The sequence below is a fragment of the Poecile atricapillus genome, chromosome 20, assembly GCF_030490865.1.
Source record: "Poecile atricapillus isolate bPoeAtr1 chromosome 20, bPoeAtr1.hap1, whole genome shotgun sequence".
In the NCBI taxonomy this organism is placed as follows: Eukaryota; Metazoa; Chordata; class Aves; order Passeriformes; family Paridae; genus Poecile; species Poecile atricapillus.
Window position 1 is genome coordinate 841,851 of NC_081268.1, and position 20,858 is coordinate 862,708.

Below are 20,858 nucleotides of genomic sequence, written 5' to 3' on the forward strand. Positions count from 1 at the left end.
TGCTTTTATTTACAAATATACTGAAGTGTAATCTCTCTCCTTTTTATCTTTTTCTGTTTTTGTTTAGACTCTGTGTGTGTGTGTGTCTGTGTCTGTGTGTATGCACGTGCACATGCACGTGGGAAGGAACATGATACATGAGAAACTCATGGATCTCAGCTGCCAGCAATGGTGGCAGGAAAAAAATTGAAGTGAAATGAAATTTAAAAACACTAATAAATAATTTAATAATGACAAATAATTAAATTAAAAAAAAAAATCCAATCTACATACATTATGGTGGTTTGTTTCCAACAGGGAGGGAAAGGAGCAGCGAATCTACAGTGAAAGGAGCTGGTTAAGTATGAGAGAGCACAGTCATTTTTTACAAGTTAAACAAATTGTAACAGACAGCTACAAAATACTACATTTCAATAACATAAATACAGAATATATAAATATACAAGTAATACAGCCATACACAGCTAAAAAATAGGGTGTTCACCTAAAAACAGAGTTCCCAATGCAAAGTATCTGGCAGCCCCTTCCCAGCTGCTGCCAAACAGAACCAGAGTGCACCAAGCCAAAGTGATCCAGGCTGAAGCTGCCAGGAGGGAAACAGCCGTCAGCGTAGTCAGATTGGCCCCAGAGAAGCAAGACCACGTTGAAAGCCCACCAAAGCCAAAAGACTTCAGGCAAGCAAATGCCCAAGCATATCCCTAAGCAAGGAGTACAGGGGCCTGAAGCCTTGGCCTCGTGGCTGCCCTGTGCCCCTAGGCCACAGAAGGGGGCTGTGGAAAGACTGCATGCTAGGGAGCAGCTGCTGGGCACAAGTTCGTGGGGTGAGCTGGGCGTGGGGTTGTGTAAAACATGGTCCAAAGGACTGAGACTCCAGGTACTGTGGCTCCAGCTCCCACAGCCGTGTTGTGCTTCAGCTGCCTTTGTCCTGTCACGGCTGTGACCCAGCTCCAGCTTGTGAGAATCCTGCCCTTCCTCATGATTCTGCTGTTCATTTCTAGTGACTTTCAGGGAGAACCAGAATTCTTATGACAGGGTTCATAGAGGTGCTCTTGTAAACCCCAGCTTGCAGCATCCCAGAGCTGGGTTCACTGGGGTACCTGGGGCAGTGACTTAGGATGTACCTCTGACCCTTAGGGAAACTGGAAAGGAGTCCTGAGCACAGTAGGAAGAGGGAAGTGGGTTCACATCATCTCTGAAAGGCTTGCTGGCATGAAGGACCTTCCCCATGACATGATGCACAGCAAGGTGGCTGAGTAATGACCCCTCAAAGGACCTGGTAATGATCATCTGAGTTCTGCAGGGTGGATTTGAAAAATCCACTCAGCAGCCATTGTGCGACTAACGTGAGCCACATCTCAGGCACGGTTAGCTGTGACTGGGCCAAGTGATCTGGATGTTTTTGATGACAAAGTTTAAAGACAAAAAGGAGACCAAAATGCCCAGGATGATGTTTCAATATAAATGAGTGCAGCCACCACCATTTATTTACAGCAACTTAATTGTCATCAATATTGTGACTGTGAAACATCTGCCACCAGCCCCAGGGTTTACCCCCCAGTGCAGTGACAGGGAGGGTCTGTGAGCAGCAATGCACAGCCACAGTCATCCCCTTGGCAGTGAGCCGTGCCAAGGGAAGGTGCTGCTGCCTGTCCCAGAGCCCAGCTGGGACCCAGCACCAGGCAGCTCAGTCTCCCTTCGTGGGTGCTGGGAACTCTCTGCCACCGTCACTGACCTGCAGCTGCACAAGAACCTCTGAGCTCGTACCCAGCATATTCATTCTGATCTCACAATCACCTTTTTTATACATTATTGAGCACACTGAAACCTAATCAATCATCTTTTACTTAATTGCATCTTGTCACCACTTTAGCTGCACACGTATTCCTTGATTAGCCAAAACAATATGATGGAAACACCATGAAGAGCTTACTTGATGCATTTGTGTTAGAGAGGGGTTAATATCCTAGGGAAAATGATCAGTGTAAGGTGCATGTAATAAACTGCTGTCATGACCTCTAACCTTTGAACTCCCATATGAGCAATCATTGTTTGTGGTTTCCGTGGAAGTGCCAGATGCTAAGAATTTTTGGCAAGAGTTTATCAATTTGACTCAATATAAGATATTACTGTGATATGGCCCATTAAACATTCTGCTTTCACCTGACTGGGGACATTCCCTTGACAGCAGAAGAGTAAAGCAGAAATCAAAGAGGTCAGAGGTTGCTGTATAAACTTTTACTGCAAGGTCCCAGGTTAAAACCACAATGATCACACTCCAGTAGGATAATTTATTCCACAAAAAGAAAGTGACATTTATTTTGCTTTAATGAACTTTGGCCTTTGCCAGCTATTGCAAGCCCACTGGAAATCCTGCCTATGCACTTTCCCTGGATCAGCAGCAGCCCAGCTGGCATGGAAAATGTTACACATGCCAAGGGCCTGAATGTCTGTGTGTATGTGGCTCCAAAGGTGGCATAACATGGGGCAACAAACAGCTAAGGCATCATCATATGACACACCAAGGGAGAGGAGATAATATGTACAAGCATGAAAAAAAAGGTGGCAAACAGTAATCAAAAAATCAGCAAAGAATTATACTTCAGCTATAAAATGGGATGTCTGATTTTTTTCCCTTGGAGATGGATTATTTTTCAACATCCATCCCAGATGTGGAGGTAGAGTTGGGACAAGGCAGTTCTCCAAACTGTAGGTCAGGTTATAGTTCTCATATAAGTCCCTGTAAACACCAAAAATGCCATTTTGATCCTGCCAGTAATGAGATATGAAGCAAGGCTGTGCCTGTGTGAGGAATCTACAAACTGGTACATCTGAGAGGCTTTTCTATGACTGTAAAGTAGAACAGCAGAGGGGAGAGGAGGGAAACAATGAATCCATCGAGATTGGTGGTGCCAAATGACAAATGTCTACATGTGCCATATGAAACCTGCTTGCTTCTGCCCTGCAAGCAGTGAGGATCACCTGAGTTCTTTATAGATGTTGGCTATCATGCAGAGAGAAAGGAAATTGTTATTTATTTTGATACACAAGGAAAGGAAAAAATACTTGAACAGGATGGTTAAGAAAAGAAAATCCTTTAAATTTCAAAATGTATCCAGGGGCTCACAATGCTTAGTTGAAACCACATCCTTGCCAGAAAGCAGGAAATGGTCATTAGGCAAAGCATATGGACACAGCAGACCCACGTTCCTGGGGATGGCAGCAATCAGAACCTACACTGACAGGGACAGGGACAGCAATGTCCCCTGGAACCCTCACAGAGCCACCAGCCCCTTCCCTGATCAAGGCTGTGTGTGGCACTCAGGGGCTGCTCTGCAATTCAGCAGTGGGGGGTGGCCCTTGGACTGTGCTCTGCCCCCCGCACCATGGGCACACAGACAGACAGACACATGGACACACATCTATGTGGACACACACACACACACACAGACACATGGACACACACAGACAGACAGACACATGGACACACACACACACACACACAGACACATGGACACAGACAGACACATGGACACACACACAGACAGACACATGGACACACACAGACAGACACATGGACACACATCTATGTGGACACACACACACAGACAGACACATGGACACACACACACACACACAGACACATGGACACACATCTATGTGGACACACACACAGACAGACACACAGACACACATGGACACATGGACACACACACAGACACATACGCACACGTATGTAGACACACACAGACAGGCACACACAGAGAGACACATGGACATACACAGACACACATGGACACACAGACACACAGACACACACACACACACATGGACACACATGGATACATGGACACACACAGACACACAGACTCATGGACACACAGACAGACACATGGATACACATGGACACACACTTGGACACATGGACACACACACAGACACACACAGACTCACGGACACACAGACACATGGACACACACACGGACACACACACACGGACACACCCATGTACACACATATATGCACACACACACAGAGCCTCATCCACGGTGCTCTTGTCATCTCTGGAGCGAAACCTATGCACTTACCCTGCAGATAAGACTTGGCTTTCTCAAGAAACCTCCAACATGCTCAGTGCACACTTCCATGCTGGGGGAAATGGTATTTTTCCCCTTGGACCCATCATCCAGTCCTTCCCACGGTGCCTCTGGAACACCAGGAGGACCTCTTGCAGCAGCTGATGGGGGCTCCTGGCAGGGCTCCCGTGGCTGAGCTGCCAGCTCCAGTGGGGCTGCTCCCTCCCTGGGTGCTGGGGCTGCATGGGTCCCTCTCTGGCCTCCCCCTCCATGGGACACCCACGTTCCCACAGAAGATGCCAAGCCCCACAGGGACACTGCGATTCTGGCCTGGTACCAGTCCTCAGCCTGGAGGAGTTAGATTAACCAAAGCTTTGGACTTGTTTTTCATCTATTATGGTCAATATATTAAAGGTATTTATTTAAGAAAGTGCCTATCCTGCCAATCTTTCCCCATGAGCTCTATTTTGAACACACCCTATAATTACTGGTATTACCCTGGCAAATATTCCCCATGAAGTTTTCTCCAGTGAGAGCCATGACTGTACTTGTCTGCTTCTCCACATTATAATTATCACCAGGCAATATTTATAGCTATACTATTATTATTTATGGTATTTTATGCCCTACGAAAATCTATATGACATACGCTCAAACTTCAGCGCCAGAGACAGACTTCACTGGGCCATCCCCTTCTGTCGGTGCCTGTTCTTGGCAGCGCTTGCATGGATCCAGCAGCTGGCACCGCAGCCAGGAGTCCTGGCAGTGAGGGGATTTGCAGGCCAGGTAAAATTTCAGCTCAACATACCTGAACTTCCCATCGCAATTTCTTTCATAGTTTCCTGTTCCTGGCTGGTGCACATTTCAGGACTCCTGGTGTTTCAGGCTAGAACTGTGTATCCTTGGTTCTTGCTGAGGCAAGGTAACTAAAGGAGTGCTTGATTATTCCAGATGGACAATAGAGAACCGCACATTTATGCCTCATGCAAAACAAATAAACAGAACAGAATGAAAAACACTTGTTTGCCAGTCATGGTCTAGACTTGAAATTTGGCACTGCAATACTTACAAACAAATGTAAATATTTTAATTCACACTCAGAAAAAATTAAATAAATCTGTCTCGTAAGCACCTTTAGTTTTAATTATTTAAGATCAATACTAACCTATATTCCTCTGCCCCTAACATGCATCTCCTCTCCAGGATCATAGACTTTTCTTACTCTGAAATCACTGGCTTTCTCCACAAATACTGTTAACCAGTTTCCCCAGTATCATATGCATAAGGGATATAAACTAATGAGCAGATCTAGGTTATGTAGAAAAGTGTAGAAAGGAAACAAATGTTGAACGTCACATTTACATTAACTTCTCACAGTTCAAATGGCAATTTATCCACAACATAGTATGAATCATGCAGTAAGAAAAGGAGGAATCTCCAGTTTCTTTGATTTATTTGTCATATGGTTGACTGATGTCAGTATCAGTGGCTTAAAAAAAAAAAGTTTAGACATCCAAAAGAAAGGAGGAGAGAGAGGAGGAAAAGGTCTAACTTTCCACAAAATCCATTTCCTTTAAGATGATGAGCTCAAACCAAACCAGATCAAAGGCTGAGGACGAGCAGGTTCTTCTGTTCCTTCCGTGCTTGTCTCGTGGTCTGGCGCCAGCTGGGAATCAAGGGTATGGGACGGGTGGATGTGTTTTGTATCTCTATATATGTATGTATGTATGTAGGTATTAAAATATATATACATACATACACATATATATGCAAACAGGGATAGTCTTCCTAAAAAAATGCTCTTTGCAGTCCAGAGGCAGCAGAGTCACTGTGAAGGAAGAGCTGGGCAACATATGGCTGTAGAGTCTGCACTGGAAAAGTCACTGGCTAAACAGACGCCGGCTGTTAGTTCTCTTTATTTTCATGAGGCGAAATAGGAGCTCTGCATAGAGTACAGCCTGTCAATGGGATTTCCTACTCTAGCCTGCATGGAGTTAACTTCGGAAGAGGCAAGAAAACAGTCGCTCAAGCTAGTTAAAGAGGTATCACTGTCGATATCATGAAAAATGGAGTCGTTTCCTGCAAATGAAATGTACACGTTAAGCGGGATGCTGCACAGCCGGGGAGGCACAGTACACACGGGCGCTCGCGTGCTGCGCCACAGCAAACGGGAACGCTCCTGCTTCTGCGGCCACGTGTTAACCTACTTTGGCTCTGAGGGTCTGCCCTACGTGGAGGAGGGTTTGAAATCAACCACAGGGGCCAGCTGGCAGCAATGCGCCCAAACCCGCCAGGGTTTCATTTCAATTTCAGTCAGCAGCACAAAACAGAGTCTTGGCTGACAACGAGAGCAAACGGTGCTGGGGAGGAGCAGGGACCCAGCTTCTCCAGGGCTCCGGCACTCATGGGAGCACCGGCACTGTCAAGAAAGTTGGGACCAGATATCGAATGCCCATGACAGGGATGCATGGTCTAAGAGCCATAATCATACTGGTCTTCATAGACATACAAGGTGAAAGTTCTACCAGTGTGACAGGACCCAGCAAGAGACCCAGCTTCCCTGGCCTCAAGTGAGCTACAGCTGTAAACATGCTCTCCTTTTAGAAAATTCCACTCTTTTAGGGCTGGTTTGGAATTACTTCCCTTAGTAACTAAGATTTCAGCTTACTTCAACACTGAAGGTACCAGAAAAAGCTCTAGCTGAAGTCCTGGGGGCTCTGAAAAAGTGTTAGTCTGGTTCTTTTTCCTCACACACTGATTCAAAAGGGCTTTGTGCCATCCCCTGCATCCCTTTTGGATCACAGAACCTGCTTCCCAAGGAGTTTTACTCAGAAAGCCAAGCAAACCAACAAAATCACAAGCCACCTAATGCTCGAGGGCATTTCATATGTCCTCAGCTCCTTACAGGACCTCCCAAACTTCCCGGTGTGCACCATGGACTTGTCTCAGTGGCAAAAGTATTGACACAGACCCAAAGCAGATTTCCTGTTGGCCTGTGCACGCTGTGCTCAGGACAGTGATGCGCATGTGAGCCTCTACAGTGAAGTGCTCCTGGTCAGCAGAAAGGAGTCAGAAACAGGCCCTTGTGGGCTACCGCAAGGCCGAGAATCACAGTCTGAAAAATCCTCTGAAATTCTTTTTAAATGCCACACTGCAATTGTCCAGAATCAATAATTGAGCATTTAGTGCTTGTAATGCGTTTGATGTGTGGTCAAGCAATCGTGAAAGCAAACCGTCATCTTGATTTGGGACAGAGAATAAAACTATGCAGGAGAAATGTCCTGTGGTAACCCATCTCTTAGTAGCTCAAGAACTGTTCTTTAACAAATCCACGCATCCAATCTGAGTGGTCTTACAGGGCTGCTTATTCATTTTGTAATGAATAGATTACTTCTCTTTATTGAAGGCACTTTTTCCTCAAAGCTTCTAAGAAAAAAGGAAAAATTTGTGAGGGAGCTAGAATTTGGTAGTGTTTATTTTTCAGTGTCTTGGACAATGGTTTAAAAAAGTGGAGCTAGGAGAGGTAATGTTGCTTGCTTATAATTTATCAGAATTATACTGTGAAATAGTTTTGAAAGGTGTCCAGAGCTTGGGATGAGCTCTGTTCTACCCCTTTATGTGTACAAGAAAATACACAAATAAAACTGACTGGTACAAATCCCAGAAAAAATATTCTAAAAGCCAGTAAAGCTGCTGCCCCTGTGTGTGATCCAGTACATGGATCCAGCTACTTGGGATGTGGCAGAATGAGGCATGCCTTACCATAGGGGTTCATGTGGTCGCCTGGCATTTGTGGAGGGGTAAGACCCTGCTGAAATGGGTCTGTGCCATAACTGCTTTGCTCCATTGCTACAATCTGCTGCTGTGGTGGTGCAAGTGGTGTGTAAGATGTCATCATCCCTTCCATTCGGTTGGACATTACTTCTGCAAAGCAAAGAGGAGGCACAGTTACTGCTGGGGAAAGGGCAGAATCAGTGACAGCAATGAACCCTAGCAAACACAGCTAGGGTATCCTGTCAGTCAGAGAAACTTTCCAAATTTTGTCTGAGGACAGAACCCTGAGCAATGAGCTTGTAAATGTAAATGTGAATGTAAATGTAAATGTAAATTTTAAATGTGAATTGTAAATGTAAAGACTTGTAATTTCTGACTACATAATTTCTGGAGCTCCTAGGTCCTGGCCCCTATCCTCCCAAAGTCTTTATACTCTGTATGAGTGAGCCCAGTTATCCTCTAACTTCTGCTGGTCCCAGTTTTTCTGCTCTGGGTAAAATGGAGGATTTGAGGCTGAAAGGTCTTGGGAACTGGAGATACTCAAGAGTACCTCCAGAGCAGCAGAGCAAGTCCCAGTGCCTTTGTGCAGTCCGACACTTGTGGGGGCACGGGGGGCTCTCCATGCCTTGGCTGGGGCAGTAACACTGACACCTGTGCAGATTCCCAGCTGAGCACTGTGCCCCTTACTGCAGAAGAGAACAAACTGGAGGATCTGTCTGGAGCAAGCCTCCTGGAGATTTCCTCCAGTGCAAACACCTCCCCGTGGCACATTTCTACTAGAAACCAGGTAACAGCTTCTGTGTGAGCACCTCTGGGATCTGATCCCACCAGGAGAACTTGGGGTAAGCTGGCGTGGGCACTCGGACCTCTGTGTCCTTCCACTGCTGATGGCACATGTCACCCACAGACCTGCACGCGCCCTGGATTGCTGTATTAAAGTATCATGTGGGAATAGCACTTCCAGACAGTTGCAGATTCTTTCTCACTTTGCTTTTTCACAAATCCCCTACCTTGTCCTAGTCGCTGCGAGTTCTGTTGCTCCTGCTGCTGTTGGTGCCTTCGTGCTAGCTTTTTCATCTAAAAAAAGCAGAAGAACAGAACAATCTTATAGCTCCAAATGCAACAATTTTGTTTCTTTATAAAACTGTCTGCAAACATGTTATCAGTTAACACAGACCATTTATACTTATGCACACATTGTTGTGGGTTCAGTTTCAATTCTAAGCTTAAACATTTCAGTTTCCAGTTCAGATTTGCATGCAAAATTTACTCCCGACCCTGAGCTGCTTTGAGCATATTTAATTTAATGTCTGTATTTGGAAGTCGCCTTTCTAGTGTGGATGTGGAGAGCAGAGCAGGCAGAACACGTAGAGCTCAGCCAAGGGGCTTCTGCAGTGTGAGCTGCATCCAGGGCAAGAGCCCATGTTGAGGCACAGCCTGCATTTGACTTTTGAGAATGTGACAAACAGCCTACCTTTGCTCTTTGGTTTTGAAACCAGACCTGGACGACTCGCACGCTGAGCCCTGTTTCAGCTGCCAATGTTTCTCTGACCTGCAGGAGGAAATGCTTAATGATGCAATTTTTCATAAGTTAAAAAAAATCCCAAAAAACACTAATCCGTTTTGTTAGGAGGAACATTTGTACTTACAGTAAAAATTGAATGTATGGAATTACTTTTAAAAATTCATCATATTTTTGCATAGTCTCGTCAGGTTCTGCCCCTGATAGAGCTACCAGCTCTGTAACTACTGAACAAAGAGTGTGAGCTAAGGAAAATGACACTAAATTTTACCCATAAAAGACTTCTGTGCAAAAAGAGTGCTCTGCTCTCACTCCAGGAGAACTGCTATTGCCCCAGGAAGGGGCAGGGCTGTCTAGGGCTGTGGCCTGCTGTCAGAGATGACTTGGTCCCTGGTGAAGCACCTACCTTTCTGCAGGGCTTAGAAGACACTTCAAAGGATGCTTTGAATGCTCGTCTCTGCTGTGTAGTAAGTATAGTCCTTGGTCGTTTAGGTCTTCTTGGGTCCTTCCCATCATCGCTTCCTTTTCCTTGGGTTACTTGGCCTTTGGTGGGCTTAACATCTCCATCTTCATCGTCACTTTTGACTGGTGAAAAAAGCATATATAGTTGCAATTGTTCCACCAAGAAAACAGAATGTTTGAGAACTGTTCTTCAGTCAACAGGCTCAACTATTGTCCCATGGTTATTTGAATGCCTAAAGCAGCTGCAGGCAGGAAGAGACCAGCTTTGATCTGTGTGCTCTGCCTAAATCAAATGCCACAAAAGCATAAAAATGTTTTCAGTTTTTAACTGAGGACATGGGACTGATCAGGGGATGGAAATTCATAATATGCTTCAGTATTTTCAGGAATTGGGCACAGAGAGACTTTGCCCTTCCAGCACCTCTTGGTCCCGTGTGTTCACCTGCTCCGATCTCACCTTTAAACACCTTCACCTTCACAGCTAAACTCCAGCTTCTCCTGGAGCATTATCTGCAGACAGGTACTGCTGCCTGCACTGCTACAGCAGCACAACAGCATAAAGCAAGTATCACACAAATATCTCAAAGCCCATCTAACTAAATATAGTGCAGATTCCAGTTATTGAATACTGTTCTGAATGTTTTGAAGCTCCAGAGATAATATGAAATATAATCTTTGTCATCTCATTTATTCTTCCCACAGAAAACATCAGTAATCTTCCTCTGTGCATTAAAATGTGTCTGAATGTACAAGCACAAACTTCCCTTTCTCAGTAAATACATACAAGTATCTATGTGTTTGTGTAGACCAAAGAGATTCTTTATATTTTCTATAATTAAATTCTGAATACTTGTAAAATCTGGTGATATTACACGTGTTAGTGTACTGTCCTGGAAAATCTCAAGCACAGTGGCAAAGGTTGAGGGGTAAATACACATTTTGTTGTGAAAATCATCTTTTTAACTCAGCATATTTTATTTGACCAGACTACAGATTTTTCTTTCAGAAAACACTATCACAACATTATTATAGGGACTTCAACCTGAAGAAACACACTGAATTTTTTATGTACTGAAAGACTACATTGGGGGAATCAACAAATTAGACTTAATTCATTTTAGGGTGTGATTATTATGCACCTAGCAGTCTAATCACCTTTTACTTTAATGAGCATCTTTGGCCTAATGATTAAAGGGAAGTTCAGTCATTTTAATAACCATGACATTATTAACTTTCCAGCATGCCATTTCTAAGGAAAGGTGTATGAGGATTAATACTGCTCATTGGAGAGTTACTTTTGTGTCCAGTGTTTGATTGAAGCAGGACACATTCTCTGCCAGGGCTTTGCAGATTGTGTGCTCTCACACAGACCCCTGGGAGATCAGTGTTTTCACTGTGTTAGACAATGGGAGACAAACAACTTGTTTAATTTGCCAGCTTGTTTTTCAGGTTTGGGTTTGGCTAACAGAGAATAATGAGGAAAAAAAAGCATCTCCAGGAGTAAGAAACTCCCCTTTGTGCCAAAGGGAAATGAAATTGAAACCAAGACTGGTTTGTGCTACTGTGGTAGTTCCTCACTGCAGATCACAAGCCAGATCTGGTCCCGAAGAGGAGCCCACCCCTGCTGAAAGCTGATGCCAAACGCAGCTGCCAGCACCAGTTTGTGAGTGGGACAGCGGTGGGGGAAGGTGCCTGTGACCAGCCCCAATGTGGGGACAGCCTCGCGTGGACAGCTGGTCAAGGGCACTTGGTGGACACCAGGCAGGTGCACAGTGGGTCGCTGGAGCTGGTGGGGGGCAAGGTATGCTGAAAGTCAGGGGGGGAACTCCCACACCTCAGGCACGTTCACCAAAAGCCCAGAGCCAGTACTCAAGGCCCTGCAAACGCAGCGTGACAATAACTAAAACACTGCTCCAAGAGTGGCTGGTCCCACACATTGCCAAGTCTTTGTCTTGAGGCATTCCTGATGTGGAAATACAAATTTTAGCCATGTGGAGACTATGACTCTCAGATTATAGATTAAGGATAATTTCTGCTCCCAGTTAAAATGGAGTAACACATTTTCCTATAAACCACAGGCAAACATATCATTTGTAATGGAATGGTAGCTGTTGATTTTCTTAAGTATTTTCTTGGGAAACAAGTGTGCAATTATGATGGCACAAACCCACATCTCAGTTACTTTCAGATTCTCTTCAGTACTTCTGTGTTGCACTTGCAATCTTTCTTAAAGGTACTATTTGTAATTTGCAGTGAGATTCCCCCTAGAAAATCATATTACTGCTGCGCCCATTTTCCCAGTTTAGTGCTGAAATGGTATGTGCAGAAGATCCCCTGAAAACTATGTTAGGAGGATGGAAGAATGTCTATGGAGAACATCATACTGATGCCTCACTTGAGTGAGGCCTCAGGTAGCTAAAGTCAGCCTGATTCATGCTTTATGGTCTTGCAGAAAAAAACTTTGATGGAAACAAAAAGATTTTGTCTTTTACTAAGCAGGAAGTTAAGGAAGGGAGTCAGGTTAGGGAAAGCAGACTGCCAGTAGGAATGTTTTCAGCTGTGCCTGCAAATTTGCATAGGTGCCACATGCATATAGATGAAGTGGATGTGAAAATGGATGCATTTTTCTATAAGAAAGCTCACAGACTCATGCAGTTTTTCCAGTCAGAGCAGGTGTGGGAAAAGCTCACCTGAGTCTGAGTCGTCTGGGCTGACCGAGCTCAACAAGTCTTTCTCTTTCTCATAGTCACTTTTGCAGAGCAGCTGCCCTTCCTTGAGGACAAACTCGTCCCCTTTCCTCAGCTGGCGCTCGCACACGCAGCAGCAGAAGCAGCTCAGGTGGTACACGCACTCCAGGGCGCGCATCACGAACTCTGTCGGAGCGATCTTCTCCATGCAGCCGCTGCACTTCGCAGCAAACAGCCTGCAAGGAAGAAGCAGCACAGTCAAGGGGAACGTCAGATCATACCCTGCGTGGATCTAAATCCAACAATGTCTGCACAGATCAGCCTGGCTCACGCTTCTGCACACTGCAAGGTTTGCATCCTTAGGCTTGGAAACATTGTCAGTGTGCAATTTTTTCAAATCTCAATCCCTTTGGTCTCGAGACAACCTAAACTACCTTTCCTTAGTATACAAAGCCCACAAAGATCTGTCCTTATCTCAGTGGTTTTTTTCTTTTCAAAATGAGAAACAAAAGGGAGCTCCCAAAGTTGGACAATTGCTTAAACCCAAATGTATTTTAATTCACCTTTTGGAGGAAGGACCAGCTCATGCATTGTTTTATGCAGGGCCTCTGGCTTCAGCACTTAAGCCCTATTCTGAACAGATTTCATTACTCTCCATTTTTGGTATTGTCTGTCTCTGAGGAGACTGATAAACACAGAAATGAGCATGAAAGCTATGCTTTTGCTGAGGCAGAGCACGTGCACGTACACTCATGATTGTACACATGCAATCAATAAAGAGAGGAGTGAAATAACACAGCTTTTCTTTGGATGTTGAGTTATTCCAAACAACCTGTCTCTGAAGGAAGTACTGTGCATTTTAAATGGTGTGAAACATCCTTTGGCAGAGATAGGCAGTGATACAATCTGTCAAATTACCAGTATAATCACAAACCCTAGAACACACACTGTATCCAGACTAGTTCTTATTAATGCTCTATAAACCCTTTCTTTCATCCATCATTAATTTTCTAGGTTTAAGTTAGAATTATTTAGATTAATTTTATTTTGCTTTTCTAAGGGCAGCTGGGAATGACCCTAAGTGAGATTTCAGAAAAGGGCTGTCTCAAATAAAGAAGAATTGCTGTTACATCCCTGTGTCACATGGTGTGCTGGTGATTTGAAATTCAGTGTCTTTTATGGCAATACATCACAGTGCAAGGTGCATGAACATTTACATTTCAGAAAGGAAGCGAACACCACTGCACCAGTATGCTCACAGAAAAAAAAAAAAAAATTAGATTCTGCCTTTTAACATGGGGTATGCTGACTTTTTCCTATCATCAAAATTATAATTTTTCACAAAAAAGGCAATTCTCTCTGATTTTAGAAGGCTAAGGCTGTGGTAGTTATTAATTCCTCCAGAGCCTCCATTTTGTCTGAGCTGAGAAGTGCAGGAAAATGGCAGTGCGAGCCCTCAGCAAAGGGCTGGAGTCAGAGTGGGCAGGAGGGAAAAGCAAATGTCAATATGGTTGCACACAGCATCCAGAACACAGCTGAGGGATGGGAGCTGGGAGTGACTGCGCCGGGAGCCTGGCTGGCTCAGTGCACACCTTTGCACAACCTCAAGGTAGCTGCCATGCAGGGTGGGCTGAGTGGCTCTTTTCCAGGTATGTAATGAATGAAATCCATCAAAAGGAAACTGTTGCCACACAGGACCCTGGGTACTGCCATGAACAGGATGGCTTATTCCATACACTCAGTTTGCTTTGTCCGCAAGGTTTTCCTTACAATGCTTTAGCCAGCAAATTCCTAGAGCAGAAAATATTTTTATCTCTACACGATTTTATAGCTGAAAGGATTAACACACAGAGGGGAAAAAAAAAAAAAAAAAAAAAAAAAAAAAAAAAAAAAAGGTGCACTGAAAAACCGGGAACGGTTTTTATTATTTAACTGCTTTACCTTATTTGACTCATTTAACCAAGCCTGGCCTCTCTGTCCGAGGCACACCTGGAGAGCTCAGGAGCGGCAGAACCGGTGCGAAGACTCTGTGCCCCATCCACCCCCACTCCCCGTCCCCGCCGGCCGCGGCAGGGACGGCTCGGCCCCGGGATACACCGGGATCGTGCCGGGGTGTACCGGGATGTACCGGGGTGTACCGGGATGTACCGGGATCATACCGGGATGTATCGGGACCGTACCGGGATGTACCGGGGTGTACCGGGATGTGCCGGGATCATACCGGGACCGTACCGGGATGTACTGGGATGTACCGGGATGTACCGGGATGTCTCGGGACCGTACCGGGATGTACCGGGATCATACCGGGACGTACCGGGATGTCTCGGGACCGTACCGGGATGTCTCGGGACCGTACCGGGATGTACCGGGACCGTACCGGGATGTACCGGGCCCGTACCGGGATGTACCGGGATGTACCGGGCCCGTACCGGGATGCACCGGGAGCGCGGGGCCCCGCTGCCCATGGCGTGTCCGGGCACAGCGCGGCTGGACTGGGAGCGCTCGCTCACGGCTCCAGGGCCCCGCTCGGCGCGGGGAGGTCGCGGAGCTCTCCCCGGGGAGCGGCCGCGCAGCGGAGCCGGCGGCTCCCGTCCCTCACCCATAAAAGTGCGGCGGGGCCGCTCCAGGGTAGGCTGCGGCTGCCTCCCGTAGTCTCCCAAGCAAACCACACGATACGCCACCGTCAAGTGGCAGTGAAAACACAAATGGAACACAGATTACAGGTAATTCCAAGAAGAGAAGCCCAGGAAAGCACAAATCCCCTGCACCTTCCCTCAAACAGGTACACGAAGATAACTTCCTTGTCCGGTGGAACGTGTTGTTTTGCTGACTTGCACCTTTGCTGTCACACTGCCTTAGTGTCTTTTTACTTTTCTTTGTAAAATGTTTTTACTTTTTCTTTGAAATAAATATATCTAATGTGAACAGAAAATACTTTCTGTTATTTACTGACAACCAGCTATTCCCGTAAAGATGGTGCTTTTGCAACAGCGCTTCCCAAGGCAGCCTTTTAGCTACAACGAATTACACTGTCATCAGAGTCATTCAAATGAACATTAAATTGGCCTGACTGCACGGACTTCATATCCTGAATTTAATTCTTGTCAAGAAAATTCCCTCCCCTGTACACAGGTACTTTGTATTAGAACATCCATTCACACAAATACACACACACAGAGCAGTATGTTGGGTTGAATTCTGAGATTATAAAATCTTCATTAAACCTATCTTATAGGGTGTTTATAGGTATTTTTTCAGCTTCCCAAGAGGAACACAAGGTTATGCACTCTTTTTGCACAAGGCAATCTCACAACAGGAAACTAATCTTGACAAATGACCAGACTTTGATAGCTGTGATCTAAACCACTGCTCGTTAGACTGTTCATTTTATAAATGAATGGTAATAAACCTGTTGGGAAGTGTAGGATAGCAGGAATACTTTACAGATCACCCCTTTACAGGTTTCAATCAAAGCCATAAATTTGAAGGGGAGCACACAGATATTCTGTGCTGAGACAAAGACTGTCCCACACCAACCACATTTAAAGGAATATTTTAATTTTTTTTTTCTTTCTATACATTTTACAAATAATTTGCATAACTCTGGCTTTTTAGCCCCATGGCTGATTATCTCCAGCTCTCTTACGCTAATGTCAAACCTCAAAATCCTTGGATGTGTTAAAGTATGTGGAGAGTAGAAATCAAATGCCTTTATTAGAAGCCGCAGGAAATCTCCGACTCCTAAGCACAACGAAAACATTCCAGAGAAAACAGTTCAAAGAGGACAAAGAAGAAAAGCAGAACAAGAAAACCTTGTTTTGAATCAATGATTGCAGAGTTTTATAAATAAATTCTGTTGCCTGGACAATTTTGAAAGACAACTCAATAGGTTTAGGGGTTTTTAAGTGTGTTTGCCTCTATGCCTGGAACACTTGGGGGACTCAGCCAAGCTAAAGCTCAGAACAATGGCCTGTCTGTCCATCAGACTATTTACAATAAATGCTGTGAAGCAACTTTACAGTACTAGATAATCAAAAAGCCTTTACCAGCTAAAACTGTGTGAACTTAAATTAATTTTGCATATGTGTCAGGGGCAATGCAAATGCTAAGACATGTCCTGACTTTAACCAGTAGATGAAAAAGTTCGCCAGCGGAAGAGGCCATAAAGATTTTATTTGTTAGGATATCCCTGTGAAGGCAGGCTGAATCAGTAATCCTTAGAAACAACCACAGTTACATGATCCACTGTGCCTTCCTGCATGGCACAGCCATCTGGAGTGCAATACGAACCCCTGATTTATTATATCCCGTGCAGTTATCTCACAGTAAGTTTGACCCTGCTTTGCTCCTGAGAATCACAGCTCTGCTGTTTACTCTCCTGGTGCCCTGACAACCCACCCTTTACCTTTCTGTGGCTCAGCCAGGTCCTTCATTTCCTCCTGTCTGTGGACAAATAGATTTTAATTGTTTTATTATAACTAATTTAATCTGTGCTGAGAGATGTCCATGTGCAGTGTGAAATTTGCCATTCACATTAAGCATGGTTCAAGAGGTTTGTTATACAGGACAAAGGTAGAAAAATAGACTAATTCAGTCAGGTTGTTTATTTACTGGGCCTCTGCCATGAAGCAGTAAATAGGAAGTTATTAAGCTGTGTTTGATGTATGCAAGAGGACAGATGCTGCTTCCTACCTATCAGAGACCTTCAGTCATTTCCCTTTCTGCATTATTTTGACATTATGTGTTGCAACAACCACAGCAGATACCTGGCTTTTCTTTATTTGATAAACATGCAAAGGCAGTGGTCACAGCTTTTGTAAGCACTCTTGGTGCAGTCTCTAAGTGCGATGCTTTTCCCTCTGCTCACAGCCTGGACCCCTGCTGGCCTGCTCTGATGCTGGGAGTTCATTCTACACTCCTGCGCTATGAAACAGGGTAGATCTAGTGTAAAATATAGTATGTTTTCCACACAACTGAGTTTTATTAAGAGAAGAAATTAAATTACTAATGAAAGACATCTGTTCCTGGTTCTTTGGGATAAATTTTGATACTTCTTTCTTCATATGACGTAGGATTGCAAAAACAGTATGCATGGGGCTTTTCTACTGCAGGATTTGAATGTATTTTGTAGTGTCTTACAGCTCATCGGCACTTATAAAGTGGAAAAACTGTTGTTTGGTTGCACTCAATTAGGAATATACAAAACATCCTGAATGCAGTAAAGCAGAACAGGAATATTACAAATTTATCATTTGAAACCCCCACCCGCTTAAAAAAGAAATAATCCATTTAAATTATTTTCCCTGCAGAATAAATAATGACATTGTTTATTAAAGCAAATTTCATAGCTGAAACTTCAGTATGAGAAAGATAATTCCCTTTCACCAAGTAGTAATAAAATGTGCAAAATTTAAAAGTTTCTAGGAAAAAAACTGTAATATTTAGAGAGAAACTAAAACAAAGAAACCTTTTTCTTCTTCAGGGAGAACTGAAGAAAATATTTATTAACCCTCTATCCACAGGTGCTGTAGTATGAGCACCAGGCACTGGTGAAAGCTTGTATTAAATCTGCACTTCACAACGTGGATTTAGACTCACAAATTACATATTGCCTATCTTGGTAATGAGTGACTTTTTCTTCATGTAAATATTTTACCTGTATTTCCATGAGGAGTACTGTACTCCCCTGCCACGACAAGCTGATGGCTGAAATAGTGATAGGGACCACATCTTATCCCAGCCAAATCTTGCTCTGAAGCTGGTGGGACGTTGACCATGGGCACTGTCAGAGGCACCAGCACCCACTGTCATGGTGCCCACCAGCCCTTGCTGGCCACCTCAGACCTGTGGGCACCAGCAGCTCTGGGGTGGAACTGGGATGCTTTGACAAAAGCACAAAAACACACAGAATTTAAAGCTTACAGCCTAATGCAACTTGCTCAAGTGGGACCAGAATGACCTAAATAGTTACATCTCCCTTAACTATAAAGTACAACATAAAATGCAAAGTGCAGAGCAGTTTCTCGCTTTGAGCAGAATGTGACAGAATGAATTCTTCTCTTTGCTTAATTTTCATCCCCTAATTGACCACTTTGTTCAACTGTCTTCCATCACTGCCATGCTGTTCTATTTTATAGCATTTTTCCATACAACACTTTGATGGAAAAATTTATGAAGAATAGAATTATTGCTGTTAGAAGGGAATTAAAACAATTTTTCATTTACAAAGTCACTGATATTGCTCTACTGTGCTCCACCTTTGGGAATCCAATTGCTCTTCTCAGCTACTCCCATTCCTCTTTATAGCCCGGCAATTGCACTGTACAGATTATGGCTGCAATTTTCTCCTAATCTTTTCTGTAGAACAGAAACTGTTATAAAAGTTAAGGGCACCAATTGAATTGATAAAGCTGGGGCTGCAATTAAGAAGACTTAATGAATTAACAAAACATGATGATTTTGTTAGAATTACATTTCTAGGCAGTGCAAACATTTGTGAAATAATGTTATTTTTGTCCATGAGTTTCAAAGAGGCTAAATAGGCTTCTGCTGCCGTGTTTTTTGCATTCTCCAAATCCCACTGATGCGCTATAAAAGCATCTTATTTGTCGTGGCTTTTGTGCTTCTGCCGCAGCTCTACCTAGCTGGGGGGCAGTGGTCACCAAAACAAACCAGGAACTCCCTTTTTTACCTTTGGGTTTTTATTCAGTTATTTAGACAAATTATATTAAATCCACCTTCATCTTCTCCCTTTGTGCCCTTGCCAGTATCCAGTGGGTGAAGTGGCCTGTGCAGGGGTGCCGTGGAACAGCCCCGCTCGGGGCCAGGATGCCAGCTCCAGCCTCTGCTCTGACAGACATTTCATCCTTCTTCTTCTCTAAATGGCACACTGAATTTACATCACCAACAACACAGGGAAAGTCTGCTAATGCAATTTTTATACCAGATTTCACCCTAAAGGCCCCATAAGCAGGGAAATTGTACTGCTGTGATTCAGTGGCCCAGTCTTCACTTTTACAGAAAAAAATAATCATGTCAAAGCAATTCAAATGTAATTTCTAAGTTATTTCTTGGCGGGCAAGAATGACTTAGGGAAAGAATTTACACAAGGCTTTCCTCGCAACTAAGAACATTGAAAGAAAGAAATGTTATTTGCCAGTATAAAACAAAATCACTTCCTGTGCCTGCTGCAGTGATGCTGGTGAAGAGCTTGTGCCCAAACTCATCAGCACAGCCAATTTAGCAACTGATTTGCAAGGGAAAGATACCTTAGTCCTGTGGTGTTAATGTCTTTGCAGTGGGGGGTCTATTGCCAGCTTCTCCAAACTCATCAACACAATCTATTATTAATACCCAGAAAGGCTTTATAGTATCTTTATAGCACAAGGCAATGAAAGCTCTGTGGTGTAATATGTTATCTATATTGCAAAAACATGTGAAATAAAACAAAACATAGACACTTCATAAACAAAATGTTTCATCTATTATATCTCTCTGCCTCCCCTGTATATAAAGCAGTGGGGTGCAGGAAAGGCATTCAGAGAGATTTGCTGTTAGATGTGGTACTGGCTCCTTTTAAAATTCTATTTGTATTGTGACAAATTTTCCACTGAATGAAAATTTCTGCTTCTTTCACTGAGATGGAAATATTCAAATATTTGCAAAATTAGGCTGTGTATTGTCAGTAGAGCAAAGGGGATTAGGAGCAAAATACAGCTTCTAAACTCCTACAGGAAAACTTTGACACAGGGATGAGCTGGCTGAGCCAAAGTGAGGAGTCAGCTGCAGCAGGGCGAGGAGGGGGCACGGCCTGCAGCACGGCCAGGTGGAGGTGTCAGGGCATTGCCATGGCATCAGCTAAAGAATTTGTCTCCAGTAAGCAGCAGCAAAACCCAGTGCCCACTGGAGGAAGTTATTTCCCTGGAAAGCATTCAAGAACAGAATCTGAGCAGAGTTGGATCTTTTCCTCTACTGTTGATACGCATGACAATATTTAATATTGAAAAGCCCAAAATTACCCTACCTTAAGTCCCTAGGAACAGACACAGTTAGAGACATAATTTAACAGCTAATAAATAAACACGCAGTTTAAAACCCAAGAAGGTTTTATTTCAAATAAACAGCTTGTGGCAAAGGTGGAACTGAGAGGGAGGCATGAAGCAGTTTTGTGTACTTGGTGCATGTATGTTCGCAATACAGTACGAACCAAAAAAAGTCCTCAACAGAGGGCTGTGTCTTATTTCCCAGATGCCTTTTTATGTTCTTTGCCTGTTGAAAATAAATTGTTCTTTTGTAGTGTTTGTCTTTTCAGTCCAACTGTCAGCTATTATTTTTCTATTT

The 20,858-nt window shown here is 44.0% G+C and overlaps 1 protein-coding gene across 1 annotated transcript in view; it reads right to left on the reverse strand.

The window, feature by feature from the left end:
* Positions 1 to 5,509: 5,509 nt before the first annotated feature.
* Positions 5,510 to 20,858, reverse strand: part of LMX1B (LIM homeobox transcription factor 1 beta) — an 83,962-nt gene continuing 68,613 nt past the window's right edge. Inside the window, exons 3-8 of the mRNA XM_058853988.1 lie at positions 12,522 to 12,754; positions 9,776 to 9,954; positions 9,322 to 9,399; positions 8,858 to 8,924; positions 7,836 to 7,997; positions 5,510 to 6,152 (exon numbers count right to left, since the gene is read on the reverse strand). Of these exons, the coding sequence (XP_058709971.1) occupies positions 5,995 to 6,152; positions 7,836 to 7,997; positions 8,858 to 8,924; positions 9,322 to 9,399; positions 9,776 to 9,954; positions 12,522 to 12,754 (877 nt within the window). The 3' untranslated portion in view covers positions 5,510 to 5,994. The remainder of the gene's footprint in view (positions 6,153 to 7,835; positions 7,998 to 8,857; positions 8,925 to 9,321; positions 9,400 to 9,775; positions 9,955 to 12,521; positions 12,755 to 20,858) is intronic.